The sequence below is a fragment of the Protobothrops mucrosquamatus genome, unplaced genomic scaffold, assembly GCF_001527695.2.
Source record: "Protobothrops mucrosquamatus isolate PMUCROS unplaced genomic scaffold, P.Mucros_1.0 scaffold289, whole genome shotgun sequence".
Classification (NCBI taxonomy): domain Eukaryota; kingdom Metazoa; phylum Chordata; class Lepidosauria; order Squamata; family Viperidae; genus Protobothrops; species Protobothrops mucrosquamatus.
This window is the reverse complement of record NW_015386633.1, coordinates 542228-563277: the sequence shown is the minus strand read 5'-3', so window position 1 is coordinate 563277 and position 21050 is coordinate 542228. Positions and strand designations below refer to the sequence as shown.

The window sequence follows — 21050 nt, the reverse complement described above, 5'->3', positions numbered from 1 at the left end:
TAGATGGGCAGCTCGCAGTTTCTTTAAAACCGCTCTAACTAGCTTTACATGTTCCGCTTTGGATTCGATGAAGATAAGGATGTCGTCTAGATCAGGGCTTTTCAACCAGTGGTACGGGTACCACCTGTGCTACATTGGCACCTGGCAGGTGGTACGCAACCATCCTAGAAAAGTGTAGCGGGGGAGGGGAATGAGCTGGACAGGTGGCAGCACCGCACAAGCCTGAGCGAGAGATGGCTGGACTTGCAGGGCTGTCAGGGCTCAGAGGAAGCGCCAGGATCAGCACCAGGCTCCAGATGGAGCTTGGCGCTGATCCTGGTGCTTCTGCTGAGCCCTGAAGAAGCACCAATCAGCTGGAATGTTGCAGCATCTCCAGGGTCTTGTGATTTACATTCAGATGCTTGGCAACTGATTCATATTTATNATTTATGACGGTTACAGTGTCCCAGGATCATGTGAAGTAACCAAAACCTGCTGCAACCACCCAGCAGATGGGGGGAATAAAAACCAAACACCCCCCACCCCCACTGCCAATCCTCAACAGAAATGCTCACAACAATGAAAACCTCAGACAGGAGGAAGAGCGCCGCTGGGCGGGCAGGTGTCTTGCTCGGCTGTGGCTTGGGGGGCTTTTTTCAGGGCCGTTGTAACTTCGAACAGTCACTAAGTGAACTGTTGTAAATCGAGGACTACCTGTACTTTATCACTTTTTTCCTTTTTTTTTTTTTTGGTCATCAAGTTTTTGCTAGGCGACTGGTGGTACTCGGATGTTAAATAGGTGCTCTCTTAGTACCTTGTTGATTAATTGCATAAATACTTTAATTGCATAAATACTGCGGGACCCCCTTGTAATCCAAATGGCAAAACTTTGAATTGGTAGCACCTCATTGGGCAATTAAATGCGATTTTCCATTCGTCCCCTTCCTTAATTCTAACGCGGTAATACGCTTCCCTTAGATCTAGTTTAGTAAAAATTCTTCCTTTTGGGAGGTGTGATAACATGTCCTTCATGAGGGGTAGAGGGTATAAGTTGCTTTCACTGATTGTATTCAATAGGCAGTAGTCCATGCATAAGCGTAAAGAGCCGTCCTTCTTCTCTCTAAAGAGGACCGGGGCAGCTATTTTAGGCTTGGCAGGTTCGATAAACCCCCTTTCTAGGTTTTTATTTATGAATCTTTCCATTTCCTCCTTCTCCTTTGGGCTCATGGATTATAGTCTGGACTTTGGGAGTTTTGCCCCTGGCTTGAATTCTATGGCACAGTCCGTGGGTCGGTGAGGGGGAAGCTCATCCATCCTCTCCTCACTGAAAACTTCAGCAAGATCTCTGTATTCCTCTGGTATTTCGGGCAGCCCCTTTTCTTCTCCCATGGATGCTTTCTCCATTCTTAATTTTGGTAGATCCCCTTGTGGTTTTAAGTCCGTAGGGTCCCCCTTCGGGAAATTGATTTCTGCTGACCCCCAATTTACCCAGGTGTTCCATTTCTTTAACCATTCCAGCCCTAGGATCATCAGGCATGCCATGCCTAGGGTCACTACAAACGTTATGTCTTCCTCATGGTTTCCCAGGGATAGGTGGACTGGTAAAGTGGCTAGGGTAACTGGCATCCCCCCTGCTATGGACCCATCTAACTGGCCAAATGAGTTTGGTTGTTCTAGTCTCCTCACTGGAATGCCCAGATTCCCCACTAGCGTCAGGCTAATGAGGCAGCGGGTGCAGCCAGATTCTATTAAGGCTTTCACCTTGACAGCTTCGGGCATGGAGGGAATTAATATAGTCTTGAGGATGGGTGCGATGGGTCAACTTACCAGAGGTTCGCCCTCCGAGCTGTCATCTGAGGTGTCCACCAGCCCTGCGGTGTAGGCTGGAGTTCCTTCCCCATGTTGGGCAGAGGTTGGGGATTCCACAGCCTCTATCACTCTTATGGCGGGTTCTTTTGGCTTAGCTGGGGATTTCCCGGATTTACTGGCTGGTGATCTGCCTAGGTTATGCTGGGGGGCTTTCGAGCGGCATTCTACAGCCCGATGCCTCTCTCTCCTGCATTTGAAACAGCCCTTTGGCTTCTTGGCCATGGCCAATGGCTTTGCTGGCTCGCACGTCGGCTCAGGAGGCGAGCGGCCCCATGGTTTTCCTCAGCGGTGCCTCTTCAGTAGGTCAATCTCTGCTTCCTCTGCCAGGATGTACCATTCGTCGAGTTGGTGTGGGTCCCCCTGGGACAGGTAAGCATCATACAGGTTGTAATTTAGGCCATCTTTGAAATGGCTAAGGAGGATGTCTTCCGGCCAGTTCAGCTTGCTGGCAATGGCCTGGAATTCTTGCGTATATTTGGCTACTGGGCGTCTGCCTTGCCTCACCGTTTTGATTCTTTCGTGGGCTTTGTGATCAGCCAGGGGGTCCTCAAATTGCCTTCTCAGAGAGGAAATGAAACGATTGAAGTCATTGAGCTCTGGGGCATCGGAATCGTGCAAATTCACCACCCAATCTGCGGCCGGTCCATCCAGAGCGGATTGCACAATACGGATACGGGCTTTGTTGCTAGGGATGTGCCGCCTGTATTCCTCCATGTAGCTTAGGACTTGGGTTAGGAAAAACCCCAAGCGTGTTGGCTCCCCCTTGAATTTCGCGTCCAGCGGCGGGAGTCTTTAAATGGATCGGTGCCTTTGCCGTCGGTGGTATTGTCTTCCATCCGGATTGCCATCTGTCGGTCGGCGGGGAGTGGGGGCCGTTGAAGTGGTCACTACTGGATCAGCAGACGTCCCTGGGACTGCAGGTTCCAATTCCCCCTCAGTGTCTCTCCAGCTGCAGCTCCGGGTGCTGGTGCCGCCGTGGGGTTCAGAATTCTCCTCCCCTAGAGTGCTGAGAGTTCTTTTCATCAGGTCAATAGCTTTCTCTAGGATCCAGTTTGAGTGCTGTGCCCAACTTCCTTCCTCTTCACTCACGTGCAGGGATTTCTCCATCTCCTGCTTCCATTCTGGTTGGTTGGCCCTCCGTCTCAGGGTCACCTTTCTTGATCTCTTTTCCCACTCGCCTTTCTTTCCAATGCCCATTGAACACCGAGGTTTGTGGTTATGCATCTCCACCCCCTCTTCTCCTGAGGAGTATGACATTTCAGATCCCGACAGCTGGCAGGTTTTCGGTCGGGGGAAAGGCTCCCTCTCCGTGGAGGTTTCTCCCTTCCCTGCCTCGTCGTCTCACATTGTAGTTTTTGCAAAGTCCCCCGGCAAGGTTCTCCCTTCCAGGTTGACTATTACTGCAGATCCTATCTAATGTAAGGACCCACTTCAATCCACATCTTAAGAAAGCAGAACTCTTGGAAATGGTTTCTTCCAACAGGAACTTTTATTAAAAGAAACTGATAGCAGGCATGATAGACAGGATCTGAGGGATTCCCTTACAATTCGATGTTTTAAAGTGTCCCTAAACAGCCCCCCACCACGCAGTTCTTCCAGGTGATTCAAACTGGCAGATTTCTAGGTGTTAACTCCAGGAAAGATAACATCAATCCGGCTCCGTTGGCGCGATCATTCAACATCTCCTCACACAGATCCCAGATGCTGCATCTTTTCCCCCCTTTTCTCTCACTGGCCGGTAAGGAGGAGAAGTTCAGAGGGGCATAGGATGAAAGGCAAATGGCTACATTGTTATGGTTAGCAGACCCAAAGCGAATCAACAAAAGGTAACTTTGTAGTGAATAGAGGAAGCGAAAGTAATAAAAAACCCCATGCATACTCCCCTCCCCCTTAGTAGTATGACAGGATCCAGGAGAGAGTAAGAATTGGTTTTATATTAGAGAAGATAAATAGAAATGAAATATAACTGGATTCTGACAATTATTCACTATTTTATAATTTAGTAAATACTGGAAAAGGCTTATCTTGATTAACTTTATTATGGATTTTGGGCCCAGTAGATGGATTGAGGTTCTGGGCAATTAGTTACTCCAATTTTCTTTGTGTTTTCTGGGGGATAGAGCCTTCTGCAGTTCCTCAAAAGGACCCCACTTTCCTTCTTTTTAACAGAACTTAGAAGAATAACTCATTCTTTTACTTTTTTTCTTCTTTTAGGTTGAACATGCACTATATATTTAGATGCCCTTAACCTTATTCCATCATTGTACCCCTTTCTTTTTTCCCATGTTCTTCATGAACCATTGTATTCAAATGAGTAGGACCACTGCTTTCCAATGTTGAGTATTACACAAAATTTTAAACAATAAATGAGATTAGCTTTTGGGCAACTCAATCTCATTGCTTTTGCTGTCCTTTGCAATAAATACTCTTTTTTAAATCACCACATATCTATTTTTATATAACATGGATTTATTTTTACAGTCCTAAACTTCTAATAGATACCACAGGCAAATGTCACTTTCATGAATATATGCACAACACATTCCTGATATGACAGAAAAGACATTGGTGAAATACCTGACATACTCACCATCTGTCTGCTTTTTTATTTTCAAGGTCACTGTCTCTCCTGCCATCTGTAACAAATGAATGGCTTCACTCAAAGGTTTCCCTTTCAGACTGTTACTATTTATTGCTAAGATTCGGTCTCCGATATGAATTGCACCTGTCCTGAAACATGAGTTAAATAAAACATGAAAAACAATCTGAGCAATAATTTAAGAAAAACATATTTCCCACTGCTTTTATTTTAAAATGTAATGTGTGTGTGTGGTAACATTAATTTTAATTTTAAAGATCTTGTCATTATGACTGTAAGCTGATAGCCAACATAGCACCAGCTGATAGCCAACATAGCATCAGCTGGTGCTTTGCTGATAGCCAACATAGCATCAGCAAAGAGCTCAGTTTCTTTCAAAGTAATATGTAAACTAAAGTTGCACATTTATTGAGCGTACTTATACTTCCAGTTAAGAAAATAACTTTTTGCAGTCAAAAGCAAATAGCAATAATAACATTAACAGTTACTTTACTTTATATTTCCACCTAAACAAAAAACATTAACAAGCATCAGTACATAATATTAAAGGATGCAACTTTTTTACTTCAAGATATGTGTTAGCATGGAAGGAATAGTTATAACCCATTTGTTGATGTGGACACAGAGAGAATTAGTAGTAATAATCAGTGTAGTATTATGCATTATTTATTCTTATTAGTGATTTAATATGGAGTACACTCTCCAGTGTGAAAATGTTATCCTTTCCATTTTGTAGGTACAGGTATAGATAGTGTATCCGAATAAATGTTGTAACATAGAAGTGGCTTGCTTATGGAGTCGCTGTGTGATTATTTAAAAGATCCTAAAAGATAGGAAGAACGCTACTGTTAATCCTCAAAATAAAGCAGCTAGTGTGATTTGGTTTCCTTTTGCTTTGTCAACTCAGCAAGATACTTGTTTCTTTAGGGAGTCTATACAGAATCTGACACAGAGTCTGATACTGTTTTTGAGCTGAGAGAGAATGACTGGCTCAAAGTCATGTGGCTGGCTTTTTGCCCAAGGGGAGACTAGAATCTGGGTTTTCTTACTCCTAGTCAAGCTCTTTTACCACTGATGGATCTCTAATGATTTATGGTAACAGTGGTCATGTTCCAAAAATCATCATTGTTGTCATCATCATTATCATCACCATTATCATCTCATAATATATATCAAGGATAATTATATACTTGTAAAAATTTTATATACTCCTAAGAATTATTACACATATTGAACAATCTCTTACACTTGAATATTATAAATACTTTTATGTCAATTTACCTTTCAGCTAATCCACCTTTAGTAAGACTCGAAATGATAATAGGATCAAAAGGCTCTTCAGTACCAGAAATAGTGATCCCAAGAGGTCCTCCATATCTCTTGAGCTCAACAGTATAAATAATTGCTCCTGAGCTCTCTTGTTCATCTGCAATACATGCCAAGAGGATGCAATTGGTCTCTTATAAAGGAATGAAAAGAATAATACATTCAGAAAAATGATCAGCATACACATCCTCAAACTGTTATGCTTCAGATACATATCTAGGCTACTACTGCCTTCTATGTTGATGACTACAGGTGAGGTTACAGGTAACACCAGCAAATATCCTTCCTTGTTCATGGAAACAAAACCAGGATTTTAAACCTAATATATCTGTAAAAATATATACAATTTCTTTCTAGATGTGATGATTCACAATCAGGGGAGTAGGTGAATGGGCCAATGCAGTATCTCAGTAAAAGGTAACTAAATGCCCTTAAGAAGTTAAAGCAAAGATCTGGGCAACTTTTCCATAAGCATATCCAACACTCCTTTAGTTCAGTTTAATATAAAGCTGAGCCAAACATATCAGCCAATGCTATTTGAACACCAGTTTTGACTTCAGCATCAGAACTTGACTCAGTTTAGTATCTTAACTTGTTATTTTAAAAATTGGGATAAAAGCAGATTTTAGACCAATGGGTTCCAACAGTAATCCTGATATACAGTAGTTAAGGTAAGAATTTTTGTTAGTGTTTGTTTCTCTTAAATATCTGTATGAAGCTCTATCAGCGCTTCTGGTTCATATATGATTTGAAAATGGTTTAGAATTCTTTTTATCTAGGGTAGAAAGATTACAATTAAGATGAATTTAACTCAGATATTGATTTATATTTTTATTAATTTTTCTATTCCACATTGTTATTTCACTGTGTTGAATGCCTTCATGTATGTATGCATATAGTGTGTGGGTGTTTGCAAAAGAAGACCTTGACTTATGACTGTGAGCCTGGAATTATGATTGTAAGTCTTTGTGATTGTTAAGTAGGTCATCAAATGACTGGACTTGACTTTATGATATTTTTTGAAGCAGTCATTAAGGGAGCAGCACAGTTGTTAAATGAATGCCATGGTGTTAAGTGAACACTGTGTTTATTAAATGAATTCATTTTATCCAAGGAGTGTTTTTTCTTGGGAATCAGCAGTAAATGCCAGAAACTGGCAAAAAAAATGAGAATTGTTGGGATCGGTCATAAGCTGAGGACTACTTGTATACATATATACACATATATTATTTGATTGTTTTAAAAAGTTTACATTATGAAGAAAATTCTTGTTGAAAATACCTCATCAATCTTTTTTCATAGCAGTGAAAAATAATATGATCTTGCATAATCTTACTACTCTGGATTTATTTACTTCTGAAAAAGTATTTCAATTTGTTTAAACTATACTTCTTTGTATACAACATACATATTAGATTATTGTGGATTCATATTCCATATTTTACAATCTTTTGTCCATCTATTTATTCCAATATATTCAAAAGTGAAGCTAGCACAATTCTTAACATTTTGACAAGGGAGTTAAGTAGTTATGTGTTTTTATACATATGTATATGAGGGAGAGGATCTGAATAAATATGGTGTCTTCTAAAATAGTCAGCTTTTAAAAAAATTCTGAAATTCTTGAGACAACATTTTTGGGTATGACATTTCTGTAAGGGTACTGAACTGGCATTGGGATAAATATACAAGATCCAAGCAAAGTGACTTTCTTCATTTCTCAGAAATTAATGAGAAGGTTTTATTCTTCCAATCTCTGATAAGACGGAACACCAAAGCTGTCATATACTGAAAAATGACTGAACGCTTTCTCCATTGAATATTTTACTTATATTGCATCCCAAAGGCATCTTTATATATACATAAAATGTTTCATAGCTCACTGTGAATACCAGAGTTATCTTCATCCTTGCGAATTTTTAGTTTTACAAGTTCCTCACAATGCTGCAGGATTTGAACAGCATCTTCCATGGAACAGTTGTCCAGTCGAATATTGTCTATGGCAAGCAATTTATCACCTAGTTCCAACGTCCCAGTTCTATTCATAAGTGGAATACATTATGTGATTAATGTTTTAAACAAGCTGAGTTGGATATTCATGCAAATAATGATAGTTTTTTAAATTTAAGAATAAAAGTGATATTTGCTTTACATATATGAAGTAGCACATAAAAGCATTTTATCCCAAGCATTTGCTTTTACAATCACATAACACTTAAAAATCCAGGGAGTTTGAGAACTGTGAGCTCACAACATAATCTTTGTCACCTTGCAAGCACTCACCTATGGGCAACACTTCCCTTCTTAATATCTGAAATAACAAGAGGATCTCCTGGTTTTCGACTAGATGGAGCTGAAATACAGAATACACAAATAGTTGCAGTTGAAATAATCCTCCCATAATTTGCATACATGCATGTTCTTTCTCTCTGGGGTAAGCAATTTATATGATGTAAAAAAGAAATTAGTCATAATAAGCCAAACAAATTGAAGTCATGAAATAAATAAGAAACAGGAAAAGAAACATGGCTAGAAATAGTTTCCATCAACATCAATCACTATACCTTTGCCTTTCTTTTTTTCTCATAAACAACTGTCATGTTCATTATGACTATACATCATTTCACATGTTACCATTTATTTATTAAACTTCTCACTTGTCTTGTTTTTGAAGATGTTATCAACTTCATTCAACTAAGAAGAATATTTTGATCTTCCCCTTCTTTTCAACCCATTCACTTTTTGTTCATATATTTGTTTTATGATTCATTCATTCTCTCTTTTGTAAATCCTCATTCATTCTCTCTATGGCAGGGGTGTCAAACTGCGGACCTGCGGGCCTACCCCAGGTCTGACAATGCAAAAAAATTCATGATATGTCACGACACATCACATGACGCAACGAGTTTGACACCTGTGCTCTACTTGTGCTGGTCATTCATCTTTGTCTTTAGCACTCATTCACATTTGATCCTTTCTTCTTCTTCTTTTTTTATCACATATACTTCTTAATCTATCATTAATATTTTATGGAAAATATTTACACATATATTTTATATGCTAGCAGGAATATCTCATAATTAAATGGAGAGGGAATATGCATATTTGGTGTATTATACTAGGGCAATTTTCTTTCTATATATTATACATGTTATCTTGGCATAAAGCATCTGATCTATTCTGTGACTATATATCAGGGAAGGTTTCCTTTAATTTATTTCTTGAAATTCTAAAGGTTTTCTACTACCACACACCTCAGCACTCATAAAAACATAATTTCATTCATTCAGATATATACATTAATATACTTGGCTCAGATCCTTCACATTCTTAAACAAAGATTAGCCCAGCTTAGTGTTCTCCATAACGTTGAGGAACTCTGGTTAGGATGATCAAGTTTGTGGAATATAAAAGATAAAAGCCACTAGGTTGGCAATCATGATCTAATGATTCTATAATTGATAAATTATCTAGAAAACTATAGAATTAAGCCTGAAAAATTAATGTTGGACATTTTATTCCTATTTTAGGTGAAATAATGAAATTATTATATGCTCACCATTAAAATTTCTTAAACTATATACCACAATTTGTACTACACAGGCTCCTGTTTCCTTCTAGTAATAAAATTTATGATGGTTCCGATTTGAAAATAGGTACTAAAAATATTCCAGGATAGATCAGTAGTCTAATTCAACAGAAGCTGAATCTAGCTATGTTACATCTGGGTAAGTTTGTGAAAAAGTTAGGTATTTGATTTATGAAGATGTTTCATTGTATAGAAATTGCAGTATCTTGCAAAAGTCTATAATGATGATGATGATGATGATGATGATGATGATGATGATGATGATGATGATGATGACGACGACGACGACGTTGGAAGATACCTTGGAGGTCATCTAGTCCAACCCCCTGCTCACACAGGAAACCCTATACCAGGGGTCGGCAATCTTAAACACTTAAAAAGCCACTTGGACCCGTTTCCCAGAGAAAAGAAAACATTGTCCCCCCTCGTCCTTCTCTTCATTAGACTAGACATTCCCAATTCCAGCAACCGTTTCTCATATGTTTTAGCCTCCAGTCCCCTAATTATCTTTGTTGCTCTTCTCTGTACTCTTTCTAGAGTCTCAACATCTTTTTTACATCGTGGTTACCAAAACTGGATGCAGTATTCCAAGTGTGGCCTTACCAAGGCATTGTAAAGTGGTATTAACACTTCACGTGATCTTGATTCTATCCCTCTGTTAATGCAGCCTAGCACTGTGTTGGCTTTTTTGGCAGCTGCAGCACACTGCTGGCTCATATTTAAGCAATTGTCCATTAGGACTCCGAGATCCCTCTCACAGTTACTACTATTGAGCGAGGTACCACCTGTACTGTACCTGTGCATTTGGTTTTCTTGCCTAAATGTAGAACCTTAATTTTTTCACCATTGAATTTCATTTTGTTAGATAGCGCCCAATGTTCAAGTCTGTCAAGATCCTTCTGTATCTTAAGCCTATCTTTTGGAGTGTTGGCTATTCCTGCAAGCTTAGTGTCATCTGCAAATTTGATGAGTTCCCCATCTATCCCCTCATCCAAATCATTGATGAAGATATTGAAGAGCACTGGGCCCAGAACACTTCCCTCCATGTAGATGCAGTTCTATAGAGGACCACACACTGAGTACAGCCGGTCAGCCAGCTATGAATCCATCTGGTGGTGATGCTGTCTAACCCACATTTTTCTACTTTATCAAATGCCTTACTGAAGTCCAAGTAAATTATATCCACAGCATTCCTCTGGTCCACTAATTTTGTCACCTGGTCAAAGAATACAATAAGATTTTTCTGGCATGATCTGTTTTGACAAACGCATGTTGGCTTTTGGTAATGACTTTGTTTGCCTCTAGGTGTTTGCTGATTCGTTGCTCGATTATCTTTTCCAAGATCTTCCCAGGTTTTGAGATCAGGCTGATAGGTCTGTAGTTTCCTGGATCCATTTTTCCCCCTTTTTTGAAGATGGGAACTACATCAGCTCTTTTCCAGTCCTCTGGTAGCTCCCTAGTGCTCCACTTTCTTTGAAAGATATAGTTCAGTGGTTCTGAGATCACAGCTGCCAGTTCCTTCAGAAGCACAGTAAAAGTGGCTAATAATTCCTATGTGATCTCTGGAATATGCAGTATATTTTCTAAGAAGTTCACAGTAATTAGGAACGTGGTAAGAAGACATGTCTTTTGACAATCTATGCTATTTATGTTAATTTTTTTCCTTCCTAATATTTTTCCACAAGTGAAAGGTCCACTTTTTGGATAAATGAAGTGTTGATCCATTGGCTGCAACAAGAATTGAATGATTGACTTGTTGCCTGAGCTTGACATCATGGTCTGAGAGAGATCATCTAGCTGGCAGGACTAGAATTCACATTTCCTGGATTGTAGTGTGGTGCCTGAAGCACTAGACCAAATTGGCTCTTTATCTGCTATGTATTTATTTTAGTTGCTGGCTTTAATTTTTTCTCTTGCATTTCTGGCATTTTTGAATAGTTGTGCACTACCTTGATGTTGCAATAAACATTGCAGTAAATAGAAAGGCAATATATAAATTGAATAATAAATTTTAGAAATTATAATGGGTTATATTCCCCCTTACTATTATTTTTAGAAATATAAGTTTTCCAAGTTGCATGCCAGAGGCATTATACATTTCTAAACATAAAAACTAAACTTTTTATAAAAGTTAAAAGTAAAGTTTATATAAAATATAAACTTTTCAAATGTGAATTGAATAAGGATGAGACCTTGAAAACAGAACTGACAAAGATTTCATGCCTGTGAACAACCAATATTTTATATTGGTTAGATATAAATATATTTTTATGACTTAAATCAAGACCAGAGAATGTGAGCTGCTTTCTTTTTATGAATGTAATACAGAATTCTTTGCAGCAAATTATTGTAACACATATATTTCAGTAGGTTTTTTAAAATAGTTTGATTCATGTTACAGAATTTGATTTGTCAAGAATCTATATTGCATATCTCTATAATTGGTTTAAAGCAGACCAATTATATTAATATATTGATAATCCTTACATCTCTTAAATGCACGTTTCAAACATATAGTTTATTAAGACTAAAATTAATTGTACTACATGCATAAGAATATATATATTATGTTATCAATTATCTAGTTCAGTAAATGAGAACTGAGCCAAATACCAGATTACAATGCTCAACAGATTGCCATCTAAAATCAAATGGAAATATTACTTTTAATACCAGAATTCACTTGATAAAAGTATAATGTCTCAATTTAATAGTTTGCTAAAAAATAAATCCATGAACCCATAACTTGCACCAGAATTATTGTGTTGTATCCAGAATCTATTGTTGAGAACTCATTTACACCTAAGCATTTTTAGCATCACATACAAAATAATATGCCATTCACCTACTTTGCTAAATACAGCAGGACTTATCTTGACCAATTACATCACCAGGAATAATTTGGGTATCATCTGGAGACTTCTATCATTGTTTACCTTGATTCTAGACTATTTATGAATAAATACACTGGTTACAATATGTGTGTAGACAAACATGTAGGTGGAATGTAGTCTGGATTCCCAGGAAGGAGGAGTACATTGCAGAGGAGTAAGAGTCAGTTAAGTTTAGATAATTTACTTGGGAGAAAAAGAGTTAAGGCACTCCTCTCTGGGAATTCTCAAGATATATCTTTAATTAAGCAAATGCTTTAGTTTGGCAAGATTTCTGTCTATAGGTGAGGAACAATAAAGGAAACTGTTCTGAAGAACCTCAGTATGTCTTTCTTTGTTTTTGTAGCCTGGCACATACATATACATGTGTGATTATTTCTGCCTTATATTTCCTGTTCTCAAAACTGTTACCAAATTGTAAGAGGATACAGCATTGCAAAGGAGGGGGGTATCAAAATATTATAACTACTTATTTGCCAGTGCTGGCAAGGTTGGTGTATAACAAAACAATTAAAATCATTTTACAATAACACATTAAAAGAGTTTTCTAAGAAACATTATGAATCTGCAGAAAGTACATTGGGAATCTTGCCTCATGAGGGAGAGAACTTAGTATCAGAGATGCTGTTACAGAATGGTGCTGACACAGGCTCCCACCATCTCAACTCTCTGGGTGATGGGACACACAAGACGATGCCTGAAAAAGTCTATATAGTAAACAACTGAAGTTACTGAACTTCAAAAACTATCCTATTCCACATGTCTGGAAAGATGTGTTCACACACACATACACACATACACACACACACACACACACACACACATCTATATATAATATTATGTATGTAGGTATGTGTGCGTGTGTAAATAAAATAAATAAGCGAAGTAGTAAAAACTTCTGTTTCTCTGTATTAATATTTTGTGCCTCAACTTTTCTCCAGCAGCTTGTAATTTCTTTCACATTTCATCCTTGCTATAAATAACATTGACTATATTTACAAAAAGAAAGATGTAATTATTGCAGAAGCTTGACAAAATTTCAATTATCGTAGCTAAGCGATTTAGTAGATTCCAGCTTGAATAACAATAATAACTCTAGTTTGAGAAAGCAAGATAAATTGTATAGCACCATATTATAATTCCCTACTGAAAACCAATATTATAAAGAAAAGGTAATGAAAAAAATCTACTTCACTTACAGCTTATGGTGATGCCAAGTTCTACATTATGCCTCTTTGGTAGTTTTACATGAAAAGTGCCACTACTTGGTATGACAGATTCTGTAATTAAAAGTTGTTTCATTTATTAATTTATGCCAAGTAGAACTCCATTCACTGCATTTTCATATATAACATACTTATTCAAGCGGTTCACAACTCTGAGTCAAAAAAGTAAGTAAATCAAATGTTGAATTATATTTTAGGTTAGTGATTTAAAATAATCACGTAGCACTGATTCTTAAGGTAAAGGCCTGAAAAGTAGAAGAGGAAACTTTAACATATAATAATATTGATGTTACATAAAAATGAAATGTTTTAAAGATCAACATTGATTTAACTAATTGTACAACATAATTATTAGAAAAACCCTTTCAACATACTGAAATATTTATCTAAAAATAAACTGTTACTGTTTTAAATAAACTGTTAAAATAAACATATTGCATAAAGAATTACTAAAATGACTGGTATGTTTAAAATATTTAGCATTCTGATGCTGTACTGTATGTATCAGCAGTCTGAATTTAATGATAATTCAGTTCAATTATTATATCAACATTTCTAATATTATTTCATATACTATTATAAGTTAAAAAGTAATCTTAATCGTATTCTTCTATATATATTTTAAATCTCACCCATTCTTAGCTCATATTTAGCAGTACCTAAACTGACTGACTGACTTACTTTATTTATCAATCAAGCTTATATGCCACCTATCTTGCCAAAGGAGACTCTAGGCCAGTGGTTCTCAACCTGTGGGTCGGGACCCCATTTGGGGTCGATCGACCATTTCACGGGGGTAGCCAAGCAAGGCTGTCCGTCATTTTTTTTGTCCGCCATTTTTTTCCCACTTTTCCGGCGGGTGCCTTACCTCCCTTGGGCTGGGCCAGCTGGTGGTCGGCCTGCTCCATCTCTGCCGCTTGCCAGCTACGCCTCGGCCGGCGCAGGGGGCGGAACCACGCATGCGTGGCGCTCCCAGGCAGGGAAAGTCCTTGACTTACAACCGGTTGGGTAGTCCTCAACTTACGACCGGTTTAGTCCTCGACTTACGACCGGTTGGGGTCGCGGCATTAAAAAGGTTGAGAACCACTGCTCTAGGCAACTTACAGACATTGAATAAAATACAGAATAAAACATTCAAACAATAAATAAAAGTCTTAAATTTAAAATTGAATTAAAATAAAACTAAGCAGGATGGAAAGGGATGGAGCAAAGTATGCACAGAGAGAAGGTGGATGTTTTTTTACTCTAGTAGACATCCCCAATGTGCCATATCCCAATTAGAGCCCCAAGCTAGTTTCGAGATGCCAGAATGGTGGGAATGGATCTGATTTTTTTTGGGGGGGGGCAAGATGTTCCAGAGGGCAGGAGCCACAGCAGAATAGGTTCTTCTTTTGGACCCTGCCTGCCAAAATTCCTTGGCTGATAGTGTCCACAGCATGCCCCTTCTGCTGGCATGAGTGGGCTGGGCTAATCCCGCCAGAGTGATTAGGTTTTCAGATAGCCCAGACCCATAGCATGGTAAAGGTGATGACCACCATTTTGAATGGGATCTGGAAGCAAACTGGTAGCCAGTGCAGCTTGCAGAGTAGCAAGATAACATGGGTCACTATAGGGACCCAAGAACTAACTACGCAGCTGTGTCTGCATCATCTGAAGTTTTTGGTTACTCTTCAAAGATAGCCTCAGGTAGAGCACATTCCAGTAGGCCAAGTGTGAGATGACCAGGCTTGAGTGACTGAAAGCAGGGACTCTCAGTCCAAGAAAGGACACAATTGGTATATAGCACATAGTTGTGCAAAGGCTCTCTTAGTCATGACTGTAATTAATAATGCATAGAAAATTCCAGCCAATTTATTTTATTCTCATTTCTCTATACATGGATTGTTAATTTTATCATTTCAACTCTTTTTAATACATTGTTTCTAGTTATTCCAGGTAATTCCTTCCCTGCCTATGGTGTACAAATAGTCCTTGACTTACAACAATTCATTTAGTAATTGTTCAAAGTTACAATGGCACTGAAAAAAGTGACTTATGACTGTTTTTCACATTTGTGACAGTTGCAGTATCCGCATGGTCATGTGATCAAAATCCAGATGTTTGGCAACTGACTTATATTTATGACAGTTGAGGTATCCTAGGGTCATGTGATCACCTTTTTCAAACTTCTTTGACAAGCAAAGTCAATGGGGAAGCCAGATTCACTTAACAACCATGTTACTAAATTAACAACTGCAGTGATCCACTTAACAACTGTGGCAAGAAAAGTCACAAAATGAGGCAAAACTCACTTAACAAATGTCTCATTTAGCAACATAAATGTTGGGACCAATTGTGATTGTAAGTCGAGGACTGCCTTTATGTTGTATTTCGAATAAACAGCAAAATAATTTCAGCCTGTACTTTGTAAGATCCAGGATGAATATTAATAAAATATTGCCATATACTAGGATTGTGTATGCATGTGTTATAACAAATTCAAATGGATTAAATTCTCACCATTTTAGAATATGGAATACTCCACTACTCATACCTGCAACATCGAATTCAATTTCCAAAGTGACCTTGCTAGTGATAGAAGAATCTCTGAGGAGCTGATTAGCTTCATCAAATGTGCTATCTTCAGTTAGGATCCCATTTATAGCCAGTATTCTGTCTCCTATTTGTAGGATGCCACACCTTCATACAAAATAAAGCAAATAAGATTCCAATATATGGAAAAACAATAAACTTAATTCAACTCTTATGAAAGATAACAAAATTAAATGTTCTGCACTAAAAGATTGCTCATTTATCATTTGCAATTTTATCTAATTTTGTTCCAAGGGAACTATATTATCCTGTGTTTAAGATCAGCATGGTTTTAACATAAAATATTAACATAGTTTAAAAAGCAGTGGTGATAATGAGGGTTTTTTGTGTTTTTCAATTTAAGTTAAAAGGGGGGGGTTGCAATGTTCAGGAGGGTGAAAAATGTTCTTCACTTGGAATTATTAAAACAGATATATGTTTGCAAGGGTTGTGTAGCTACTTTAAAAACTATTCCTGACTTTGCATGAATGTGTATGCACAACTGTTTTCTTAGAGAAAAACAGTATTATTGCTTTAATGACTCAAAACATCTCCCAAAACTAAAAATTCCAAGCTCTGATATTTAAAGATTTGATATTATTATTATTGTTCATTGCATAGTCAGCCAGATGTTCAGACTGGGTTTGGCATTTTTTGTCTACCTATCTAGTCCTTACCAAGGACCTGGGATAGGCAGATGTGGATGTTTGATGGTATTACAGATATCGTCACAGGATGGAAGCTGTTCCTAGTAAGGCCGCCTTTTGCAATTGACTGATGGCGAATTTGTCAATGACAATGCCAATGGAGCACATAGTGCTCCAGTTGTTTTGGGATTGCACCAAAGGCACCTATTACTATTGGTACTACCCTTGCTTGCCTTTGCCATAGTTGTTCTATTTCTGTTTGTAGGTCTTTGTATTTTGTTATCTTCACCAGTTCTTTCTCTTCTATTCTGCTGTCTCCAGGTACTGCCACGTCCACTATCCAGACTTTTTTGTCTTTCTTATTGACAATTGTTAAGTCTTGGGTGTTATGTCCCTGTCTGTTTGAATTCTAAAGTCCTGGAGCAATTTAACTTCTTCCTTTTCTATGACTATCTGTATTTTATGGTCCCATCAGTTCTTGCTTGTTGGCAAATGATATTTTTTGCAGATCTTCCAATGTATCATTTTGCTGCTTTGTTATGTCGCTATGTGACCTTCTTGTAGCAGCTTACCAGGTGGTGCACTGTTTCTTCAGCTTCTTTGCATAGGTGGCACTTACTGTCTGTTGCTGTCTTCTCAATTCTGGCTTTTATGCATTTGTCCTTAAAGCTTGGTCTTGTGCAACCAGAATTAGTCCCTCACCCTCTTTCTTCAAGTTTCCTGCTTTTAGCCATCGCCAGATCTTATTATATGCTTTCCCTAATTTTTTTTAATGTACTGGCCATGTAGTGCTTTGTCTTCCCATACTTCCATTCTGTTCTTCATTTGGTCTTTCTTGTAAGCCAGTTTGGTCTTTCTAGTAGTTAGTAAGCCTTCCTGGCATACTAACTCCAATGCATCTTCTTTATTGTCCTTCAGATATTTTTCCAAAGCCGTTTCTTCTTCTTCAACCAACTAATGTACTTGCAATATTTCATGCCTACCTATTTGCCTTGGCAGGTAGAGTCTGTCAGTATTGCTGCAAAGATGTACAGCATAATTCATAGACATTATTTTTCTGATCTTTCTATCCATTGCTTTTAGTTCTGCTTGATTCCAGCTGTGTACCTAATGACTGGAATTGCCCAAGTGTTGATTGCCTTGATAGTATTTCCTCCATTGAGTTTGGATTTTAATATCTTCTTCACTCTCTTGATGTATTCACCTCTAATCTTTTTTTTTATTTCATTATGCTTGATGCTATCAGGTTGAAGGATGCCCAATATTTGTAGTGTAGTGTTACCCCCTCAGAGGCTGCCAAAGCCCAGGCCCTCCTAGCCCCCCCTTTAGCTGCACTCAGCAGCCGTGCTCTTGGGGCGCCGACTGAATGTCCTTTTTTTCAGTGGGAGCTCACACGGAGTTAAGGGGTGGCAGGTTCTCATCATCAAAGAGGTTCACAGGAACAAGCAGACCAACTCCCAGCCATGGCAGTCAGTATATGGCAATGTTTATCAACCCCCTGGCAGTTGTGGCAATAATAGTCAATAGCTTGTAGCAACCACTTGGAAGAACAGGGAGGGGGAAGCCCTCTGGCTCCCGGCAGCATTGGAAAACACGGGCGAAGATAGTCAGCGCCGCAGCAACAGCTCGCCCCGCGAGGGCAACTCCCCGCAAGGTCTACAGCTTGCACAGGTGATAATGATCACAGTTTGAATGGCTGCTGGTCTCTGAAGCAGTAGCCACCAGCCTCTCCTCCTCTTCTGTTGGCACTCGTAGTCCCAGGTCTCTCTAAGCTGAATTTCTCCCCTTCCTTTCTAGTTAAAACCTAAGTCTAAAAAAACCCCAGCAAGCTTTCTCTCTTCTCACTCTCACTCCTCCCTTCGCTCGGGATATCCCCTGTGAAGGAAAGTGATAAAACTCCATTTTCTCACTCTCTCTCTCCTTCCCTTTATTTCCGAGAACAGAATCACATAAAAGAACCCCAAACTCCTCTCCGGTTTCACCTGGTCTCTCCCCCGGCAACAACAACCACCCCATCCCCCTTTCTCCTTCCCTTTTTCTCTCTTTCCACCCAATCCACGCCCGCTATGCCCAAACCGGCTGCAGCTGTCCGAGCGTCCCACTTGTCTCTCTCCAGCAAGGCTCCCACAAAGCCTTTCAGCCAGCCCTGCTACAGTAGTAATCATCTTCATCCAAACTCTTAATGTTATTTGCACGGAGCATCTTGATTCCTTCAGTTTTCACTATTTTTCCTTGTTTGTTAGTGAGTGTGGAACATTTGTCTAATTCAAACTTCATTGCAACATCTTGGCTATATATACAGAAAGTATTGAGCAGCGATTGTCTTTCAGATGGGAGATTTTCCATACAGCTTCAGATTGTCCATGTAAAGGAGGTGGGATAGTCTGGCAAATATTTTGAAGTTTGATGGCCATAGTCTGAGCTATTCAGTATTGTTGATAGAGGAAACAGTGCAATGACAAATAGTAGTAGTGATAGAGAATCTCCTTGGAATATTTCTCTCTTGATATTAACCTCTCCCAGTTTCTCACCACTGACCTGCAATTGTGTCATCGATCTTTGCACAAAGCTTCTGATGTTCCTACTGACTCCTGTTATTTCTAGGCACTTGATTATCCATTCATGTAGCAGAGATCTGAATGCCTTTTTGTAGTCAATCCATGCTACAGTCAAGTTGGTCTTCCTTCTCTTGCAGTTTTCCAAAAACATTTTGTCAACTGAGTTTCATCTTTTGTTCCTCTGCTTAGGTGGAAAGAGATTGTTTTCAACTAGATGCTGTTGGAGTGCATCAGCTACCACACCAGTTAGCAATTTGAAAGTTGTTGGTAAGCAAGTAATTGGCTTGTAGTTGCTGGATCTTTTATTATCAAGTAGGTTTTCCTAGAGGTTAGCCATTCCTCAATTTCCCCTCCTTGTAGTATGTTATTAAAGTACTTGGCAACAAGTGGGTATAGATCAGTTAGATGTTTCAATCAGAAACCATGCAGTTCATCTTCACCTGGTGCTGACCAATTCTTGATCTTTTTTGCTATTTTCTCTACCATTTCTGCTGTTATTATTTCTTTTAACTTTCAACTTCTTTTTTATTCTTATCCACCTCTTTTAACCAAGCTGCATCCTTGCTGTACTTCTTTGAGTTATCCCATACCTGCGCCCAGAACTGCACTGTTTCTTCCTTGTCAGGTACTGACTGATTCACTGCAGTTTCTCCATTGATAGATTGGTAGAAACGTTTCTGATTGGATTGAAATTGGGGGTTCTACTGATCTTCTTGGCTATAGCTGTTATTTGCTCCTTTATTATTTCCAGTGCTTCCTTGATCTTCCTTATTTCTAAGTGGTATTTCTTGGTTAGATATTCTTTGGTCTTTTTGTTCTTCAGCTTTTTTTCTTCATCTGTTCTAGCTTGCTTTCATCTGATCTCAACTTGCTGATCTTATTTCCCAGTCTAATCTTCCATTTTTGTGGTGCAGTTTGGTGTTTTTTTTTCTTCTCTGTTGATTTTGCATCCCAGGTATTCAGTTATAACTGCAGCTGTGCTGTATACTAGTTGGTTTGTTTCTAACAGTGAGTTGATGCTTATACTTGATATTGCAGTGTTTGCATCTTTTAAAATTTGTGCTAGCTGTTTCTTTGGAACAAGATTAAATGCAGGCAGCCTTATTCTCATGCTTTTGTGCTGTTCTAGATGCTCAGTTATTCTTTGTTTCAATTCTTTTACTTCTTTAGTAAAAGGGCTTTGTTCTTCCTGAGGCAGAGGAGAGGGTGCCTGATTTCCAAATGAAAACAGTTGTATATCTCTGCTGGATTTATCTACTACCAACTCCCCCTGATTTACCTCTACATTCTGAGTTACTTCTGGCAAAGCTTTGATATCTTTGCCCTGGCTAAACCTTTGCAGTTCTTCCAATTCTGCTTCTGTAAATACTTTATTTCGAATTACAATTCAATGTTGATCTGCTAGCCTTTGTTCTCTTTTTTCTAATTCTGGATGTTGTTCTTTCCAGAACTGGTCATTTGTTTCAAATATCCACTTCTTGTTGGACTTGATCTGTAATAACAGATAATTATTTGTTTTCAATCACAGTATATTTGCGTCAAGTCAATACCTTTTCTTCCAGCAGTTCTGCAGCTGCCAGCCCTGGTTGCTCAGCTAACAGTCCTGAGTCCTATAGCCCATAGGTCCCCAACCTTTTGGGCACCAGGGACTGGTTACAGGGAGAGAGGTTTTTCTGCAGACCAGAGGGGGCATGGTTTTATGTGCTGCCTGCATCCTGTGAATGGGGCTTTTCTTGTTTGTGTGGACTGGTTGCTGGCATGTTGCGGCCCGATACTGGTCCACAGATTAGGGGTT

At 38.7% G+C, this 21050-nt stretch overlaps 1 protein-coding gene across 2 annotated transcripts in view; it reads right to left on the bottom strand.

The window, feature by feature from the left end:
* GRIP1 (glutamate receptor interacting protein 1) overlaps window positions 1–21050 on the bottom strand; it is a 370480-nt gene that overhangs the window by 28390 nt on the left and 321040 nt on the right. For both annotated transcript variants that reach the window (XM_029283947.1, XM_029283946.1), the window contains 6 exons: window positions 16013–16158; window positions 13453–13533; window positions 8057–8126; window positions 7666–7811; window positions 5729–5873; window positions 4439–4578 (listed from right to left, as the gene is read on the bottom strand). In XM_029283947.1, coding sequence (XP_029139780.1) covers window positions 4439–4578; window positions 5729–5873; window positions 7666–7811; window positions 8057–8126; window positions 13453–13533; window positions 16013–16158 — 728 coding nt within the window. The remainder of the gene's footprint in view (window positions 1–4438; window positions 4579–5728; window positions 5874–7665; window positions 7812–8056; window positions 8127–13452; window positions 13534–16012; window positions 16159–21050) is intronic.